At 39.8% G+C, this 21,815-nt stretch overlaps 1 protein-coding gene across 2 annotated transcripts; it reads right to left on the bottom strand.

Annotated features, from left to right (window-relative positions):
• Positions 1 to 1,280: 1,280 nt before the first annotated feature.
• On the bottom strand, positions 1,281 to 21,815 carry Trmt112 (tRNA methyltransferase subunit 11-2). Of its 2 annotated transcripts, XM_037414096.2 has the most exons (4): positions 21,605 to 21,811; positions 21,434 to 21,535; positions 3,166 to 3,258; positions 1,281 to 1,979 (listed from the first exon to the last, which is right to left on the bottom strand). In XM_037414096.2, exons 1-4 carry the CDS (start codon positions 21,680 to 21,682, stop codon positions 1,851 to 1,853), a joined length of 402 nt encoding a protein of 133 aa, XP_037269993.1. In that variant the 5' UTR covers positions 21,683 to 21,811; the 3' UTR covers positions 1,281 to 1,850. The 2 variants fall into 2 exon arrangements, with proteins under 2 accessions (XP_037269993.1, XP_037269992.1); XM_037414095.2 differs by having other exon boundaries at positions 21,434 to 21,815.

The following is a 21,815-nucleotide window of genomic DNA, read 5'->3' as shown; positions in this document are numbered from 1 at the left end:
AAAATAAGTTCCATTTAACAGGTGTTCCTTTGCCGAGAGGTAAACATGGGTGTAGAATACAAACCCGAAACCAAGCGTTGCAAAATCAATAGTTCCATTTCAGCAGTAGTTACATTTAACAGATTTCCGTTTACTGAGAGTCTACTGTATATGTATGGTTCCTTTGAAAAATAAATAGTTGAGAGTTAGCACTAGGGTGTGTCTTTCTTTCTTGTCCTTCCCTTCTATGTGGGCTAAAAAAAAGTAAAAGGTAACATACCACTATAAAATAGCAAAACGCAATCCTGCTGCACAGATTATGACTAAATGTGGAATTTAATCAGCACTACCTTCATTTTATATGTTAACACAGCCCCAACTGTGAGAAATTGGGTATCACAGGGACCATCAAACACATCTTGCATGCCAGCCTGAGATATGTTGTGTAAAGAAAATCGCTGACAGAACCTTTGTCAAAATTTATTTATACAGCATTATATGAAAAGGTTCTTCAAAGACCTTTGCCACATCTTTGTACAAATGACATCAAGGCTGTCACAATTTTTGCATGAGACCCCACTGGATATGATTCTTTGAAATGTTTGGCTATTCAACACCATTCACTACCAATCACTTTCATCCTCACACGCTAGTGTACACCGATTTCCTTCGCAAAGCAGAGTCGCAGCTTAGAATTTTTATAGCTCTTAACTCCTTTCTCTTTCTGCCGCCATATGTTTTCTGCTCAGCATATCTGTCTTTAAAACCGGTGCAGTGGTCGCTAGTTTGTGCTCTTAAATGAAACTTTTTCAAACCTGTGTTTGTAATTTTCTCACCATTCATACTATACAAAACCAATACTTTCTCCACCCAAATTCAGACTGCTATGTTCTCTGCCCAATTAAGAGTAATGCATCCTTGCTTGGATGTGAGAGAGAGGGGATGCAGCCACTTCTAATGTCAGGTTTGCACTGTGATTACCACATTACGTTTAGATCCACAACAAATGTAGCAAGAAGCTCCAGCTGACAGCACTTTTTTTTTCTGACTTTGACACAACTTTTTATCAGCCTGCTTCAGTGCATCTGATGTAGAGATGCACAAAATGCATCTAAGTTCATATATGACCAAAAATAATTGCTCAAGTAAACAGCTGCCGAATAAAATGCTGATCAATGTATGCCTCATGGACGAGTTAAAGGATGAATTTATCAATGAAAACAACTGCATGCTTCTTGCAGCATAACAGTTTGCCTATCGGACCCTTCAAAGTTTTGATTACATCGATTCTCACAGTGAAATCTGTTGCCACTGTTTATTTTATTTACAAACATGAGATGCATTCTGATGAATGACACAAAGTGGTCAAGTGGGATGGCAGAAAATGTACCATGGAACCCTCCAAATCCTCTTCTTTTCATATTTCATCTCCATTCAAAATATTTGGAATCTCGTCTGTCCTCAGGCCCTTCTTTGTTTTAAACTTCATTTTCATTCAAAAGAACATTTGGAATTCCGTCTGTCCTCAGTCCCCTCTTTGTTTTAAACTTCATTTCATTCAAAAGAACATTTGGAATTCCGTCTGTCTTCAGGCCCTTCTTTGTTTTAAACATTTCATTCAAAAAAACATTTGGAATTCCGTCTGTCTTCAGGCCCCTCTTTGTTTTAAACTTTATTTTCATTCAAAAGAACATTTGGAATCCTGTCTGTCCTCAGGCCCCTTTGTTTTAAACTTCATTTCATTTAAAAAAACATTTGGAATCTCGTCTGTCCTCAGGCCTCTCTTTGTTTTAAACTTCATTTTCATTGAAAATAACATTTGGAATACAGTCTGTCCTCAGGCCCCTCTTTGTTTTAAACTTCATTTTCATTCAAAAGCATGTTCGGGATCCCCCCGTATGTACTTCATTTTCATTCAAAAGCATGTTTGGAATTCCATTTGTTATTGGGAATTTCCTCCCTGTTTCAGGGCACACAAGCTCTCCAGCAACAACCTCCACCTGCAAAGAGACAAAAAAAAAAGTTGCACTTCAGTGACTGGTTACATTAAATTACAGCCATGCGGTCAACTGAAGTGAATTCGGAGTAGCTTCCGTAGCATCTTAGCACTCATTCTGGAGCAGAAAATCAACCTTTTGATGCAGTTACCAGTTGAATGAAAATATTTAAGTCTTCAAACTTATGATTGATGATTGATTTGTGGTGTTTAACGTCCCAAAACCACCATATGATTATGAGAGACGCCGTAGTGGAGGGCTCCGGAAATTTTGACCACCTGGGGTTCTTTAACGTGCACCCAAATCTGAGCACACGGGCCTCGACATTTCTTCAAACTTATGAAGTTTAAACATTTTTAACAAAATTAATTTATGCACACTTATATGCCCATTTGGTCATTGTGTAAATGAAATCACTGTTTGTTTTCCTGTGGAAAGCCTTCAGTTTTTTAGTTCCATGGCTTCACACCACCTAATATTTTCCCGCAACAATCTTTATATTTGTAATTAAATAAAATTTTCCTAAAGGCCTATGTCTGATCTTTTGTACTTAGAGTCTGATTGCTCTTTTTAACCCGAAATATCGGCTCGTGCAACATTTCCTGTTCAAAAGTTTTTCCTCACTTATAAGCCATTTTTCTCAAAACATGATTTGTTGCATCCTAGTGTTACGCAAACAATGATAGCTCTGCTTCTAACCAATATTTTCACATAAAAGTTTGCGTGCTGTTTTTTTATAGGCGGTGCTTCATTCAAGCAGAATAATTGATAACGAACGGTAACTTTTCGCAATATGGCCACCAAGTCATAGTCCTTTGAACTTCTCTCCTGTTTGAATATTATTACCTGGAGGACTCGCATCATCGGGGACTACGAATTAGCTTTTACAGCCTGGGTTGCTTTCACATGCAGCTTAATTGAAGTAAGGGGGTACTTATACATTTCAATCCCAATGAAATGCAACCACCCTGACATCAAACTAGTCACCTTGTGCTTAGCAGAACTATGCCACAGCCGCTAATGTACTATGGTGAAAGAAGTCTACAGTGCATGACCAGGTGGACTCTGGCTTTGGAAAACTAATTTAATTTGTTCCTACAATGATGTAGCTCAGAAGCAAGATAAACAAAGTTCTACTGCATGCTGACACACATACACAGAAACAAATGAGCTCATTTCCATCTCTCACCTCAAAAAGTGTGTGATGAACTCTTCTCAAGAACTCTTCATTATGTTCATAATCTGGTAATAATGCCTTAGGCAAATCTGCAGCAATGCCAATCTGAAAGAAATAAATAGTTCCATTCAAGAAACAGCTCTTAAGGTTAGCCATGCATATATCACGTATAAAGCTGAGAAACCTTAAGGTAGGTCACCATCTTCAAAAATGCCTTTTAAAAAATTGTTTTTTGGAGGATTTCATATTTTGGAGTTCTCTGCCCATTCAAGAATACAAAAAAAAATTATATAGCTATCTTGATTCACTGGAAAATTATCACCATTTTTTCGAACCCTGATTGATGCATCTGAAACCGAAAGTGAATGTTTCCATTTTCGCAGCACCTCCTATCTTGTCATAAGTATTTTTCACATGCATAATATATTACATAATGCTAAGTTATGGAAGTACACTTTAAACCTTGTGGAACATCATGCTCTCATTTTATTTTTAAAATTTCACTACTTGGTTGGAGCACTCCTCCAGTCAAATCGCGCACGTTTCTGTTCAGCAGTCATCTTTAATTTCTAGGCTATTTCGAGTTCTTGGATTTAATTCTAGCTTTTTAAGGAGAAAGCTACATTTCATAAAATGCGGTGAAGTATAAGATGAAAAAGAAGCGTAAATGCAAGTTAGCAACTCAACATGCCAAGCGTGGACCCACTGTATAGCACGAGGATGAGAGTCACTTATAGACACAAAACGAGCTAGGAAAAAATACTTCTTTTGTCTCACTCAAAAAAAATTTTGTAAAACTTCAAAAAAAGCCCTAGTGAATTTTTGGTGCACTAACATGTTTTTTTTTTATTACATTGACATTCGGTTCTAATCTATAAAGCTATATTTCTCATATCGTGATTTTTTGCATCCTAGTGATATGCAAACAATGATAACTCTGCTTTTAAGCAATATTTTGACATAAACTTTTGCATGCTGTTTATTTATAGGTGGAGCTGTTCATTCAAGCAGAATTATTGACAACAAGCAATAAATTTTTATAATATGGCTACTAACTGCATGTACAACAAACTTGCCAAATATAAACTTTTTCACTCATTTTATGATAGTGCACCTAAGCTTCAAGATATGATAGTCGTGGAGGTTAGATGCACAAAGTGTTGTCTTCACTACATAGCTGCCCAGCCATGTTTGAGTCGCACCAAATGTTTTTTAGTTGTCACTGTTGCCGAAACATGCATATTTTGACCCTTTTGGATTATTATAAATTTATTTCTTTATATTTTTAGCTATTTCATCATCTTAATCTTAAGATTTTTCCGAAGCCTTGCAAGCCAAAACCATATTTGTAACTTTTGGAATGAAACTACAATTTTTTCTCGAAGGCGTTGACCTACCTTAATACCTGCCATATAAAACTGATACATGCTATGAAACCTCAACAAAATCAAGACAGCTTTCCTGCTTTATGCAAAACCTGTGCTGCAAAAGTGTTAAATCGCACAAATAAGACAGGGACTAAAGGAAGAGATGACAACACACAGAGCACAAACTACCAACAAAAGGTTGTTACTTTGAGCACAGTATTTTTATACAGTGCACAAGGACCACCCAACATGTACAACATTCAACATCTTAGAAACATAAGCTCTTTGCTAGATAGGTTAAGAGACTGTGTGCTGATGCATTCAGCACCTAATCTAACCTAGCTTTCAGCTTCAATAATTTCGCTTGTCAGCGTATCATTCATGGATGAAGTAACACATGCATCTAAAACAGGTGCCATTCTAAAATCCTTTTCATTCTGTGCTGCCCCTTCATAGGTTGCGAACAGTGCATTTAGTGATAGATCCCTGCCCCAAACCAGCTTGCAGAAAACCCCTAACTTTCCAGCATAGTACTTCGGAGTATAACAATATGCTTGAAGAGACAACCGCACATATAATTTTTCCTCTACAGAAAAGTTGCGCTACCATGACAGATGGACCTTTATTATGCAAGAAATATGCATTTCTACAAACTGCCGAAGGTAAGACAGCTTTGCACAGGCTAAAATGCAGAAAGCATTTGGAACACTACCCAGAAATACCAGCACTGACTGCTGTTGACTATTCTTTAGTGTAATGAACCTGGTCAGAAACTTCATTGACTCAGCAGTACCATCTCAAAGCTTGACCATTAAAATTAACTGACCCAAATCTTTTTACTAAGCTTGCTGTCTGCCTTGAGCTAGTGTTTTCTCTTCAACCGCAACTCAACCAGCATGCGACGCTTCCAAATTGTACAAGACTCATGTTAAACACTGCTTTGGAAATGGAGTAAAAAAGCAAAGTAATGAAAATTAGTTTTATGCCTAAGGAAGCAGTAGTGTCATCTACTGTACACAGTGCAATGATTGTTCAGACAAGAAACACCAGTGGGAGTAGAAAAGGGTTGAATTGGAGCAGCATGCCCTCAACACTATTTTTCCTCCTATATCAATTTATTACTTCTTTCCCAGATTTTCCAGAAGCTTCTCTTAATACAGAACTCAAATTAATCGAGGCCACATTTATAGGAGTTGATGGTAGACGATTGAAACAAATTTAGGAAAGGTACAGCCCAAATCACACTTCTCTAAAGCAGCCAGTTGGCTGCGTGAGCTGCCTTTTACTATGGAGATAACAAAGCTGCAATATTACCAAACATAGCCATATTGCATTCTAGGCCCTTGTGCTATAATTCAAGCATGAACAGAAGCTTGTAGCTGACATGAAATAGCAGCTGCAGATGGCACCAGTGTCCAGATTGTTTGATATGTGGGGTCTAACGTCCCAAAACCATCATATGATTATGAGAAGCCGTAGTCGAGGGCTCCAGAAATTTGGACCACCTGGGGTTCTTTAATGTGCACCAAAATCTGAGTACACGGGGCTACATCATTTCCGCCTCCATCGGGAATGCAGCCGCCGTAGCCGGGATACGATCTCGTGACTTGCGGGTCAGTAGCAGAGTACCTTGGCCACTAGACTACCACTGCGGGGCGGCACCAGTGTCCATAGCCACACACGCTCAACTGCTCCAACAATATATGTATATATATATATATATAGAGAGAGAGAGACAGGCAGAGTTTTACTTCACAAAACCATAATACGATTATGAGAGATGCTGTAGTGGAGGGCTCTGGAAATTTTGACCATCTGGTGCTTTTTAACCCTTTCAGGGTTAAGATGTAAATGCACATCATTGAAGGTACATGTAAAATGCATGCTTTTTTTTAATCATTTCCCTTGCTTGGCATGTGCTGTTATGCAGTGAGAATAAGTGGAATTTTTTTCCCTTGCACTGATGTCTCTTCGTTTCTTTTTTATTTTTTTTATGTCTTAGCTACAGCAGTATGCTGGCTAGTTTCAGTTTCATTCGTTGGCCAGTTCTCGCCTGTTGTGCATACAGAACTTATGGTCTTCCTATTTAGAATCTTTCAAAATGTGACCGATTTTTCACTGTCTTGGTCATCACTCTTCTGTATGCAATTACCCATTGGCTCCTGCGGCCGACTTTCCGCTGGCCTAGTTGGCAAGGCCAAAGGTGCTTTGACCGGCGAATCACCAGCCGCATAGAAAATGCTTACTTTTAACAATGTTTCATGGATGGCAGCACAATATTTTGCATTTGCTTTTTTGTTGGTATATTATGTGCTAGATGGACACAGTTGTCCATGTTCTTTAGCTGTTTGTAACTGTTCTGTGTTTTTTATAGTGGCGAATGATGAACTAACACAGCTTTTTCGAAACCGCGTCACGGAAGAAATGTGGAAGAAACATGGCGTTGCGGCCTCACCAATGAGCCAAGAAGCCGCCGAATGGGCTCATTTTCCTCGCTACATGCTGGAAAACAAAGTCAAGCAGAACCCATCAAGAAATTGCTTAGTTTGTAAGGCACAGTGCATGAAATCCGAGAGCCGATAGGAGTGTGAAAAATGTGAAGTTGCTCTTCACATGCCCATGTGCTTTAAACTTTTTCACAGATGAAAATCATACTGAAGCACCTGATGATTGTTATTCGTTATGACGTTTCTTAAGAATTTTATTGAGGTTGAAGTGCACCAACCAATGTCGCCGGTGGACGCGAAAAGTTTCCAGTGGTATACCATTCGGGAGCGGCCGCGGAGAGCACGGAAGTCCATGGGTTAAGGGCACCAAGTAGGTCTCATACGTCCCATGCAATTTTGGTCAATTTGAGGTACATTTTCTCGGTGACTAAAAGGGATATTCACATAATCCATACATCAATTTTCTTCCAAATTTTCTGCTCTTTAACTGAAGCAGGTTTATTGAAATCTGACCGGAATTAAAATTTTGGCAAATTTTTAGTCACAAGAACCTAAATTTTAAGTTAATTGGTATCTATGGAAATGTGAAACAAAAACTAGAAAGTGCATAATTTCAATTCTGCTTCAGTAGCTGTAGGCATTCATGTATAAATACAAGGAAAAATAATCAAATGGTTATCCTGGAATGCATAGGAAATAATAGTACCTAAATAATAAAAAACATGCTTTTGAGATAACGGAGTTTAAAGTTAGAAAACGGCTAAAAAGCAAACAAACTTTGTCATAAACAGCGTTGAACTATTCTATTTGGTAGCTTGGTAATCATTTCCAAAGCCAAGTTTTCACGTTGGAGCCTCTCATAATGCTAGTATTACTTCTTTTGTGAGTTGTCATGCAGCTCTATCCGCAGTTTATTATTGAGTGCAACTAACATTTGCCAGCAAATGAACTGTACTTCGGCCAGGCCTGAATCCTAGCTATTTTATAATTTAGGCTCATGTGATACTACCATTATTAAATGCAAGAACAATATCCAATGTCACAACCCTTAAAACTTGGAACCTAAATTAAGTATTCCCATTAACTCAATACTTGCCCCGAGCAGTTGGAACACGCTATTTCGGTCTAATTGCATCACAAATAATAGTCATGTCTATTAGAGCATACCCATAGTCAAACTGCCCATGATTCAGCTTGAAGGACACTGAAAAGACGAAAGTTTCAGCGATGAAGTGCTTGCCGGCTGAGCGTGCAGCATCTGGGTATGTCAGTGACATTTATTCATTTTTACAAGAGAACTGTAGGGTTGCCACGAAATTCACAGTTGCTGAAGACCTTCTTTACCCACATCACCTAAACTTATCAACAAGAGCAACAAGCTTAAGGTGTAATGAAGCTAGGATCTGGAAGTATTTGAGGTGATGGGCTTCGTATGTGAAGTGCGAATATAAAGGTGCACTGCGTCTTCTGAGTGTCTTATAGAAATTACCTGAAAATTTCATATACGTACACAGCTGACTCTTGACAAGCATTTTCACTTTCATGCATGAGGTTTTTTTAGGAACATAGACCGTAAGCATCGAGCGCATACAAGGGGCTTGCCCAAGGGTGCATTTTCACCTAGTACTTGCTTTCGGAAAAGCTGGTTTGAGGCACAAAAGTGCTCTTTGCACAAATGTAGCAAATATGCACAAAGGGACACCCTTCGCAAACTACAAAGAAAAAGAAGTGACACTTTTTCGAATTTCACCCTACCCTGTGCCCTTAAGCCTGTTTCCGTGCAGGCGTTGACTGACACAAACAATGCTGCTGTGGTTGTGTTTTCTGTTTCGGGAATAGACAAAAACTGCTTCCCTTTCATTGGAGACAAGACAAATGATTATTACAGGTTTTGAACTTGATTTTGTTTGCTGGACGCACTAACCACTACACGATTTTCTTCGGAGCACTCGCTCACAGTTTGCTTGTGTTATGGAAGTGCGTGGCAGTTTCTTAGCTGCAAAAGCGAGTCCAGCGTCATTTGGTGGCGTCCTTTTTATCAACGCCTTATCTGCGACAGAAATACGTCGCTGCAATCTTGGAGGACCCGGGCACAAAATAATTTCGTGTTTAAAAAAAAAAGGGGGTGTGTATGTATTTGCTAATTTTACTTATAAGTGTATTTGAGCTTCTTATTTCACTATGTTGCTTGTAAAATTTTTCCAGTTGCTTGTCACATTATTTGGGGTTTATTTGCATTTTTCCAGCAAATATAGTTACGTTAGCACTCATCCTGTTCACCAATGCACATTTGTCATTCATTAATAGCATGCGTGTCAATGACTTAGAAGTTGAGTACACTGGTGAGTACAGCATTCACCACCAAAAAGGGCGAAAAAGCGCCCCTAACCCCATCCTTCTAAGTCGGTGTATGAGGCAAAATTTGCCCCCCCCCCCCCCCCTCAACAACTCCTGAAGTGCACGCCTATGGTAGAGCAATCAAACATACATTGAGGAAAATTCAACTAAAGGTTCAGTCGACATGTGTCGAGGGAAATTACAAGCAACGCTAATCACGCACTAGCAACCTTGCCTTCAATCAAATGAAGACTACCCTGGAGACAATCTCACTAAGTAGCTATGCATTTTCCGCTCATAGTTGCAAATATTTTCCCTACACAAAATAATTACGTGATTTTTCACTTTCCTTCATACTTCAGTGACATTTTTTTGATAAATAAAACATATCCAGCTTTTCTAGACACCAGGGGTTTAGTTCGCGTGAACGACAGCACGTGGCGTATCGACCTTAAACAATTCAAAAGTCCCGCCATGACATATGCAGTGACGTAGCAATGAATACAATATCATAAAAGAATGGTGCACACACCCTATGACTGTCGCTTCACCTCAGTGTGCAGAGAGTGAGATGCATCTGCGTTATCTTGACGACGACTGGCAATGAGTTGACAGTTTTTCAAGACATACCGTGCCAGACAGCTCACAACATTCCGCACGAAATGTCTGCCCATCATAGACGCACCCTTGGCGTATCAAAAGAAGCGTATTTGTTTTTTGTTTCTTTGTTTTTAGTTTCTGCGCTGCCGTAACAATGGGGATATTAGAGAAGCATGCCGCTTTCAGGGTTGCGTGTTCACTGAGCGTCAAGCATTATGCTTGGGCACAAACAGGACATTGCAGTTGTAGAATAACTAAGTTTTTTTTGTGCATGTGTGCGCTACTTAAGTTATACTCGCTTGCTCCTTGCATTACCTTTAAGTAAAACTACATAACTTTGAGTACGCTAGAATTGAGAGTATGAAAACGAAATGTAAGATGTGTTTTTTATTTTCATTTAGTTCTTGTCGAAATGACGCTGCCACCTCCAGCTTGGTGCCGTCGAAGCGGCTGTGGCTCGAACTTACTTACGCAGTCAGGCTCGCTTTCACACCGTACCATGACCTCGGTGTCGCACGGACATTTTCACTCACGATCAAGGCCGGTACGAATCGAGTTCAGTTCAGAGGTTAACCACTCAGCGATTGAAAGTAACCATGCAACAGCTCCTCAGACTATGTCGTGATTAACCCTGCGATCAAGCGCGCCCGTGTCAGCCTGTCGACGTCGTCGGGTCCGAGTGCTCCGCACAATGTTCCCTACCCGCGCGCACAACAAAAAAAAGAGAGAAAAAGCAATAATGATCTCGGAGAAAAGCTTACGACAGAGTAGAACACAAAATATTATTGAATCATTTAAAATTTTATGACACCTCTAATTATATTATAAGATAGTTTAGGGAGTTCTTAACTAATGAGGGAGTTATATTGTTTACGAAAGTGTCATTCTTCAAATATACAATCCAGGTTATGAGGAGTTCTTGAGAGAGCAGTAACCTCGCTTTTTCTTCTTAATATATTGCTAAGCGCTACTCCCAGTCATGATGAAGTATACACACATGTATATGCAGATGATATAGCACCCTTTTTTCGCTTCAGATAGTGATATACAATCGTTATATATTCCCCTATGAACGTATAAGTGAGCAATTATTAATCCATTGCACGCTATTACTTTAAGACTGAATGCTTGAAAGAGCGCGATTGCAATTTTACCTTTAGATAACCCAGTCACTATTATCTAGAATAACTTGAAACCTGCAGAATATATCGCAGTTGAACTCGGTAAAATATTAAGGAATATCTTATGATCACCACCTCTTTTGGCATACGACCAAGAAAGAAGTACGGGCACTGAGAGTCTTATGAAGGCTATGCAGCATTTGATCAGGGATACGAAGAAAATACGAAATCCACATACATGCAGTATTTCAGGACACCAGTGGTTCAGCTCTGTATTAGCATTCGGATATGTTTTATATTCTGGTTCAATGCCTTATAAATTGTGTACTCTTAGAAAGGGACATGACATGACAAAAACTTTATTTAGGTCCTGAGGGACAGATATCCAAGGGAGCTGTAAGCCTCTCGCCATACAAAGTCGGTGGCTCCACCCACGATGGGACAGGAAGTGGAAGTTCTGCTTGGAAAGGGAGGCCCAAATTTAATCCTTGGATTATCGAAATTCACAGCCAATAAGGTCCTCTACTTAGAAGCTAGGATGTCCTTTCTTTTGCGCAGATTTAGGATACTAACTGTGCATTCATTCCTTAAGATTTATAAAAATTCTATAAAAATAAAAATTATTTTCATGTATACATCAGTATTAGTTGTTTTTATGTATTTTATTCACTTCGGTTTCATACAGCATTGTTGGGCTTCATAGAAGCACTTGTTGAATCATTAGATGTAAACTGAGTGAAGTTCCTTGCATCCGCAATGAAAGACTAATTTAAAAACGTTTTTCACGATGTATATCCAAATCATACTAAAGATTTACATTGCTATATATTAAACTAGCTTCTACAGAGGCATTTATAGTGGAGAAATGTAAAGAAATATAACTACAGATGTCTCACACTCTGAAAAAAAAAAAAAAATCCGGCATCAGTATTTTTTCCTAGACGTTCCATTGTTGATTCTCAACAAGACTTCCCGATTTCTTATCAGTTTCTTCAGCGGAATTGCATTATGAATTCTTTGCACTCGCTAAGAATAGCGTTTCTCAATTATCACATGGCTTTGGGACGTCATTATATTATTATTAGTTTTCTCAATTATGTCACGAACTTTTCATTTTCTGTTCCCTACGCACATAACTCAAATCAGATTAATCTGGGTACCGGGCCCCCAAGGGAACAAAAATTTACGAAAATGACGAAATAGCGGATGCTCCGGCGACCGGCGCTCTCAGTGATCTGATATTCTCAATTATTCTAACAGCCCACATTATTCGTGACAGATTGAGAAGGCGAGTAATAGCTTAACCCTGTGAAGTCATTTATCACTCACCTACACGAGTATTGACCCCTCTTGTTCCCTTGGCGTAACGATTTCTGTTCAATGCGAAAAGTAGTATAGTTACTTTTATAAAATTACGCTCTCGCTTTCTGAAATTGAAGTATAGTATATATGCACAGAGGTGGTCTAGCTCCTTCCCCTCTTTTCTAGTATTGTAACAAGGACGAAACAACTGAAAATTATTTCTTATCATGCATCTACTTCAATTTATAAGGAGAAACATTTTCAAAATGACGTTTTGAAAATTCTATCCTCGGGAGTCCCTCATCGTCATTGTCACTGAGACGCCCCGCTGTGATGGTCTCGGCTGCTGACTCGCAGGTCGCGGGATCGAATCCCGGCTACGGCGTCTGCATTTCCGATGGAGGCGGAAATGTTGTAGGCCCGTGTGCTCAGATTTGGGTGCACGTTAAAGAACCCCAGGTGGTCGAAATTTCCGGAGCCCTCCACTACGGCGTCTCTCATAATCATATGGTGGTTTCGGGACGTTAAACCCCACATATCAATCATTGTCACTGAGACCTATGTCCTAGGTGAAATTTATTTTAATGATTCAGGGCGGTGTTAACCTGAACTAAGTTAGCATCATTAGGTTAGTTTGACTATTATATAAATTTTTAGTCATACAATTATAATGTGAACACCTTTCAACATGAGCCATACGTATAGGTGATCACCATCATCAAAAGATAAAGCGGCTCCAGGTGAAAAAAAACAACAACAGAAGTTATGACAAAAAACGAACAATAGCAAAAAATAAAAGTGGCTTCGTCTCGTATACTTAAGTCTACCTCGAGAAGAGGAGACCAGAAAACGAGTAAGCACTGCTTGGTGCAGGCAGCACCAGAATGTTTGGCCACTTTCGCGATTGTTATAAATTTTCCTTGACAAGATTACATGCAGGACACAAGTAGTAAATCTTGTTCTCGAACTGACGCGGACACCAGAGATCCAGAGATTACCCTGGAAAGTTTGATCACTGATGTATAGAGGATTTAGAGAAACCAACAATGCGGTTTGGTACTGGTTCAATCACGATGCGCATGTGCTCTCTACGCTTCATTAGCCGATACATAGACACGTTCTCACCACCGGGCATACCTTAGAATTTTTTAAGCCGACGGTATTGCAAGTGGGATTCACTTCACAATATAAGCACGAAATGCACGAGTAATTTTTAATTCACAAGTTTAAAGCGCCTTCTAGGAGCCTAAATGAAAACGCTGGTAAATTGTCCAGCGTGCTGGCACAATATCGCAATGCTTCCTAGAATTTGACAATAGTATACAGTGCATGCAAAGTTCCGTGGTGCTACAGACTATCTCTGTATGGACAATCATTCTGTCACAACAGTGTTATTTTCTGGTCTAGTTTTTTGTCTGATTTTGTTCGCAGAGTGCAATCTTTTTTTTGTGTGCGCTTTGCATGGCGCAGTGAATCTCATAAATGATATGTCTCGCAGTATCTTACTGAATAGAGGCACGGTATTTTGTCTAACGGGATAAAGTTGTTTGTGCCATTGCGATTCGCATTGCAAGTGTTGTGTCCACCACGTGCCTATAACTTGTTTTCGATGCGCATAAAGTCTGATTGCGGTGCACTGCTCCCTATAGTTCATATCTTTCAACCTGAACAGGATGTTCTAGCTAAAATCGCAAAGTAATAAAAAAAAATTATACATGAGCATTACACGTCTCCAATTAGTGCAGTATGCTTCTGCAGTATATAGAGCATGTCAGAATATTTTTTTTCAGTCTGTCAAGCTTTGCAATTCACAAAAATTGCTTACTGAATATCGAAATAGTGACTCTAAGAAAAACCTTTAGTACGAAATTTGTAACACTTAAACAAAAATAATGAAATTTTCACCCTGCAGTAAGACAACTCCACTGCTTAATTATCGCCAGCCTCGTTTTAAAGTTCGCGTAATTAAAACATTATCACATCGCTGCTGCCACCCGCTGCATTTTCTGGTGCCCTCAGTAGGTTGAAGGAATTATCAAATACTGTCCACGAAGGAAGGTCGCATGAACCGGCTATCGGTGACTAAGATAGACGTTAAGGAATGGCAGAATGGTAACGATATAAGATAAGAAAAAAAGACACCGAAGAAAATGCGGCTGCCACGTGCGAATGTGACAGGAGACCGCTGGCAGAATTCGACACAGCGCCGGCATTTTTTTTTTTTCTTTCCAGCAATTATCAGCAGCGGAACCTTGGTTGCGAACTTGAGACAAACAAGCAATGCAGGCTTGATCTGTTCTTTAGCTGAAGAACCATTATTGGGTTTGGCTCACGAACACTGTGCGGAGGGCAATATAGTGAGCATCGAACACTTGGCTTATTCAATTTATAGGCAGAACATTATTGCGAAAAGCACATGTTAGCGATGAATTTTCTTTTTCGTTGTTCTCATTCACTCTGTTGTATAGTGCCGAGATGGGTACTTGTTCCGAGTAAGTAAGAACACGACATGCATGTGATCATGCCTGAACTTGGCCTCCTATATAGGGATTACTCTTAGAACGGCGTTAAGTGGCATTATGGCAACAAAATTAGTGTGTTACCGGTTAATACTCCCTATGAAAATATGCTGACCAGAAGATTGCCGCATTGGAGCAGTGGTTATGGAGCTCGGCTTCTGACCTACAGGTCACGGGTTTGATCCCGGCAGGGGCAATCGCATTTCGATGAAGGCGAAATGGTAGTGGGCTGTGAACTGTGTAATGTCAGTGCACCTTAAAGAACACCAGATTGTCAAAACTTCCCGAGCCCTCCATTACGGCGTCTTTCATAATCTCCTGATTTTGGGATGTAAAACCCCAGATAATATAATGATGACCAGGAGAGCACAGTATACTAAAAAAAGGACGTGTTCAACGAGTGTTGTTGCGCCACACAAAAGTAGTCCTGAAATCTTGCATGCCTCTCAATTGTATTATCGACGAGGTTCCACCACTTTCACCCAAGAATGGAGAGCATGTTATCAGCCCGAGACAATTTTTTTTGTTTGATAGAAAAGTTACAAGTGCCGAAAATTTAAGGAATGAAACACAAACCAGCAGCAAAGCCGATGGAAGATATCTCTGTCGTTACTACGGCAACTACGTGCAGCCACACTTTGTCGCGTTTTCGCATCTGCTTGCCTACCGTTTCACCGTCTGTTCTGCGCAAATAGGCCCGCACCGCCGTCGCGGCTGACCTCCACCAGTCAGCGAGGCAAAGGGGAAGGGTATTTGTAAATATATTATTTATGCTTGAGCGTTTATTTGTATATGTGTCTACACATACGAAACTTTAAAATTTTGAAAGGAGTTCAAACACCCCCTCTTCCGCCTATGTTGGCTAGTGAGGAGTACATCACAGCAACGCGCCATCTCTGACTCCTCAAAGCGGCGAATTTACGTGTGTGTACACCGTAAATTGAGGACGACGCAGCGAGAAATGGAAAGAAAAATGGTAGGTGTAACCTTAATAGATAAGAGAGCAGAGTGAATTAGGGAACAAACGGGGGTTAAGGATATCATAGTAGAAATCAAGAAGAAGAAATGAACATGGGCCGCGCATGTAGCGTGTAGACAGGATAACCGCTGGTCATTAAGGGTAACTAACTGGATTCCTAGAGAAGGCAAGTGGGTTAAGGGGAGACAGAGGTTAGGTGGGCAGATGAGATTAAGAAGTTTGCGGGTATAAAATGGCAGCAGCAAGCACAGGACCGAGTTGACTGGCGGAACATGGGAAAAGCCTTTGTCCTGCACTGGACGTAGTCAAGCTGATGATAATGACCATCTAGTTCATCTCATTAAACACTACAAGACCCACGTGGTGCAAACGCTCCTAAACACTGGCTGAATACTCAATGAACAGAAACTGCCTTAAATTCTTATTTCTCACTTGCAATTACAGAATAGAATGAATTAGGTAAAATGATCGCTAATTCTCTAAGTCCATAAACATTTTTGCAACATCATTGCAAAAAGTGCTGACTACCATTATGATTCAGAAGTCATTCTGTTGTCCTTTTCCTCTTATGAACTATACTTTACTGCGCAGCGTTATCCGAACACTATGAGAGTGTTTTTATCTTTTTTTTTATTTTTAAATGTGAATGCAAGAGTGTATTGTAATACTGTGCTTATTTTAAAGTACTTTAATGTATCAACTGCAACTGAATGTTTTTTTTAGGCTCACGAGCATGTATTTTGAAATGCCAATAATGGTAGGAAGTACCCTCATATTATACTGTTGTTCAAGCTGTTGCACTTGTTTGTGCAGTTCTTTTTTCTCACTTTTTTTATGTGAATGCAAGATTATATCGTAATACTGCCCTTACTTTATTGTACTTGAATGTATCGGCTGAGACATAATAAGACTTTTTTTTTTTCATGATTATGTGTGCATATTTGAAAATGTGATTATAGTGCGAAATGCATTTTTTACTGTTCGAGCTGCTGTGGTTTTTCGCAGACGCTATTGTATAGTTATTGCAGCAGTTTTGAGATAGTTTTGTACTAACTAGTTTTCAGTGTATTTTTCAATTTTTGCTTTGTTCTTCGCTTTAGGACTTTTTTATGTAACACATTAATATGAGTTTCTCCTACAATGATCTTGAATGGTATCGGCAGTATTGCTGAATAAATTAAATTAAAAATTAAGTAAATAAAATGCCTTCAACACTGCCAGTGAGCAAGCCTCATATCTTTGTGCCCTGTGCTTCTGAATATTCTTAACAGTTTCTTGCCTTGAAGCACTCAAAACTCTTTTCTCATGTGCAGAAAAACCGTTTGCAGGCAGCATACATTTTTCTTACTGGTTGCAATGCAAAGGTATCGGCACTTAGCACTTAAATGTCTCAAAAACTGCAAAAATGCTATGCAGTTCCAGTAGCAATTTAAAAAGCAACATCGAGAGTTTTGCATCATTGCAGTAACCTCGGAAATCAAGAAAATGCTTTCTGTACCTATCCCAGCTAAACCTTATTTGTTTATTTGACAATATATAGGCAACCAAATATACACTGCAAGCTTACTGAATTGGCACACTTGACAGAGCAGAGTACCTCTTGAACTATTTTCTTCAATTTTTTTTTTGTCATTTTATGTGTGCCTCTAGATAGGATGCAATCACCCTTTGCCCTCCCTCAAATATACCTAATCAAGCTACTTCATATTGCTTATTGCAAAGCCTTACCTTTACACATACTAGGTATAGTGCTGTGGTTTAACCCATGCCATATTTATGCCACATTCACGGCTCATTTACATTTTCTTGCTTCGTCCCATAGGATGCGAAGTAGATTCTTTCCATTCACAAGAAAATTCAAGAAAGTCATAATTAGGCTGCCAGCAATAATTGCATCATGGAAGCATACACATTTTCTTGTTGATAACACAGCATCAAGCAGTGACTACAAGAAGCATTCCCGTCGTCTCTCATACCTGAAACAAGAGCCCACCTCATGTCCACCGCCTATAGTCCTTGCTTTTTTTTTTTTTTTTTGCTTTTGGTCACCCTTCTTATGCTGATGCATTTTACCAAGTATTTTTGCACTGCCCGGTTTCACAAGGATGCCCATCTTATGGCCACTACTCCAGACAAAAAGTGAAATCTAGAAGGAAATGTAGCCTCACCATCTATGCCAATTTCTATCGGCTGCATTTCAGTCATAGGAATTATCATACACCTGTCTGCGAGGCTTGTGTTGGCTGGCAGTGAGCAAAAGGATTGTGAATACGGTGACACAAATATAGCTTCCTCGAAAAAAATATAAAATTTTTCATTCATCCACATTACATATTACAATTTAAGTTTACTCATCTGCAGGCCATATTGAAACAGTATATGAATAAACAGACAACAAACATGCGTGTCAAACGAAACCCGTACAGTGGCAAGCCTTCACAATGGTATAGTATGCGCCATCCACGTATCACCATGGACGGTGCAAACTATACCATCGTGAAGACTTGGAGCAGTTCCGGTTTCATTTGGTGCAGATAGTACAGTCATAGAGAAATATACTTTAGTAAAGAGTGGCCACTCGAGCCTTTTCACGAACGAGCAAGGAAGGGTGTGACCAACCGCCAGATGACGTACCCATGCTCGCTTCTACTTAATCAACACCTGTAATAGTCGTGTCAGGAGAACCATTACGACCCAAGTTTAGCATCAAAATTGTTTTCAAAGAAAAAAATGTATTGTATTGATTTGTGCAATTTTCCATATCGGCTCTACATCATGTCTCGCTGAGGACGTTTATAGCGTTACCACAAAAATCAGTAAAGTCTGATTAGAAAGTGCTGTCTTTCTGTATTTGTTTTGCACAAAGGGCACACTTCATGTGGTTTAGATGTACTGTACATGTATTCCCATAGTCGAGGCATGGGTGCATAGCCTAGTGGTAAAAACACTCGTTTTCAGATAATGAGGGTACGGGTTTAAATCCCAGCATCGGAAAAGAAAAATTTTTTTGTTTTATTTATGCTAAAGACATTATTGAGTCTGACCAGTTGCTCGTGGCACTGAAAGAAGCCCAGTAGCTTGGCTGCAGGGCCCTACGAGAGTGTCCGCTTTTGAACGTAGTACTATTGTGAGCAATACGAGTTCGAATGTGCGAGTGCGCGGCCAAGAGCCTAAAAATACAGATAACGTGATACGAGCATGGTGCTGCCAAAACTGGAGGGGAAAGGAGGGCGCTCTTCCGCTAAATGTTGGCACTCCCGCATCACCATACCCGCATGATCATTGCTGTGAAACGACAGTTTATCGCGTGCCTTCGGCCGCTAGCAATGATACCATGAAAATTAAAAATTTCACTGAAAACATTGATGCGTATCAAAATGCTCAGCGAACAGCATCTAGATGAAATAAAAGCATGGCCTGTGCATCGCGGCCGGCTATGTCACAGCCAATGTTTTTGTAGCTTCATAGCCTGCTAGGTCAACTGGTTGTGGCTGAGCGCGTTGATGTGAATTCATATCACCGACAGCAACTACTAGCAGCAGACAAGCGATAAGCTGCATTATGCAGCAACTATATCAAGGAGGGAGTGTCAACAGCTAGGATAAGCGCGCCGCCCTTTCCACTTAGTTCCCCACAGCAGCCCCTGCTGTGGGGAAAAGCCGATGTAGGGTACGAGGCGATTCAACATGCGTTCACGTGTTCGAGCTCATACTCACAATAATATGTTTCACTATAGTACATCTATAATTCTAACACAATAGCACTAAGGAACTAATTTTGCGGAAATTCTGGCAACGTTGATTATGAACGAAAAATAATCATCTCGTGTGTGCCCAAAGCTCAAGAAAGATGCATATAAAATAAAAAATAAAAAGTTCTGCATCCGAGTAAGGATCGAACCCAGGCCGTTTGCATAGCAAGAAGGTGTGCCACTACACAGCCATGTGTCTGCTTAGAAATAGAGTAACTTCCTCTGCTTGGAAATGCAGTGAAGATAACTTTAATGCTTTCAAAACATGCCTGTCCTGTATACGGGCTTCACAATACAACATGTAATACCGCAATAATATTGCGTAGTAGAAGCGTACATTGCTATCAGGCATGAGAACAAGTGATTATCATAATGACTTCGTCTTTTAAAGCTGCAAACCCATTAAAAATAGGCTCACACATCATTGAGCGTACCCGTATTCCATTAGGACTATGCATTGGGTGCATAGCAAGTTTGAAAATATTTCACATGCAGAATTGCTCCTTGTAGCTATATGCAAAAGCTTCACTGACATGTCACCTTCCACTTTATTGATTACATTGTAGTAATGCACAATTTAAGCTTCTCGAGTAAAATCATACTACAAAAAGTATGCACTAAGTGGTTGAAGTACACAACAAGGACAGGATATGGCTGTCGGGTTCAACTCTCAAAAGTGAAGCTTAAGGGTCCCTCAATTTTTCATGAAAGGAAACACGTGACTGCATAGCAAATATCTTCTTGTTGGACATGTGGCACAATACACTGGCAAAATGTGAAAATGAAAGGAATGAGTGGTGTCGTTTTTCTAATGCATACACCCCCAACACAAATGTGTTTCTAAGCTTTGTTATTGATGTGTTTTTTTTTTAGGTGAATTTAGCAAACAAGGGTCGTTTTCAATAAAAAGTATTGTCATGATAGCTTTACATTATTGCAATAGCAGCATAGAGTGTGAAAAATGAAATACTGTGGGATGGATAGCACACAATATAGGGAATGGCAGCGCTATTTCCTCTTATTTACACATTTTACCATTGCACCAAGCTATATGCCCGGTCTGAGGCTATTTGCCACGCACACTCACGTGTTCCCTATCATAAAAATGATGGCTGTACGTTTCACGCTTCGAGGGGAGCACCCTGAGCACATTGCAAAGCACTCAGTAGTTTTTTTTTTTTTCCTAAGTGTGAAACAACCTGTACATGTGAGCAGTTCTCACAATAAAATAAAACTGATGCTTTTACTACTAAGAGAATAACAGCTTTTTATGAGAATTTTGTAACACAAAGTTAACCGTCCTCGAGGTGTCTGAAGTCCTCAAAAAAGATACCAATTTCATGTGCCTGACATATGTATGCCTTGCCATGCCTGCGACAGCTTCCAGCACCAGTTTTCCCTATAAATAATTGCGAAAACTCTTATGGTTTCACGGGAAATGCATCTGATTAAAAACACCACGTGTGCAACATCACCTCGTGGTTATGTCAGGTGGCTCCTTTAAAATACACTGCTTCCAGTTTAGCCTTCCATCACCAGCATAAATGTTTTTGTGCGTATCCCTATCCCGGGGCACCCAGGTTTTTAAGCATCGAGTACAACTATGAATACTAATGTTTCTTTCTGCCTGTTTCACTCTTTTTGTGTGTGTGTGTGTGTCCTTACTCCCTCCCGACAAACTTTGTGGACACTTGTGATTAACATTTTCTTCTTCAAGAGAAAAGTTCACATTGCTGTAATCAAGTTACTCTTCAAAACATTTTCAGTAGTTTAGCAACTGCCTGAACTGTGTACACGGAATCACATGCATGTTAGTAAAAGCAGTTTTGAACTGTATCTGTCGCGCAATATGCTCACGCTTTCGGCAGCTTGGTAAAGGGCATCCCAGTCCAGCTTAGGTATCATGCGACACACGAACTCTGGATTAAAATCCACAGTTGTCACTTTTGTTTCGCTAGCCTGAAAGAAGAAAAAAATGGAAATATTAGCACGTGTCTGATACAAGTGAGCCGCTATGAATGAACTTGCCACAATGCCAAGGGGAAAACCAGTTCTGACACCCTTGATGCACTTTGATGTCATCATGTTATGCGTAAGCAGCTTCATTGTGCCGTTTACTAGTGATTTCAGCGATTTCAAGCCAGATATTGTTACGAAATGAAGAGCTCACAGCTCAACACACAAGCGTTCAGGCAACAAGCAAGCATGGCAAGCGCAACTTAAATATGAATGACTAACA

Source organism: Rhipicephalus microplus, chromosome X (assembly GCF_043290135.1).
Source record: "Rhipicephalus microplus isolate Deutch F79 chromosome X, USDA_Rmic, whole genome shotgun sequence".
In the NCBI taxonomy this organism is placed as follows: Eukaryota; Metazoa; Arthropoda; class Arachnida; order Ixodida; family Ixodidae; genus Rhipicephalus; species Rhipicephalus microplus.
Note: the sequence above shows the minus strand (reverse complement) of the source record. Positions and strands in the feature narration are given on the sequence as shown.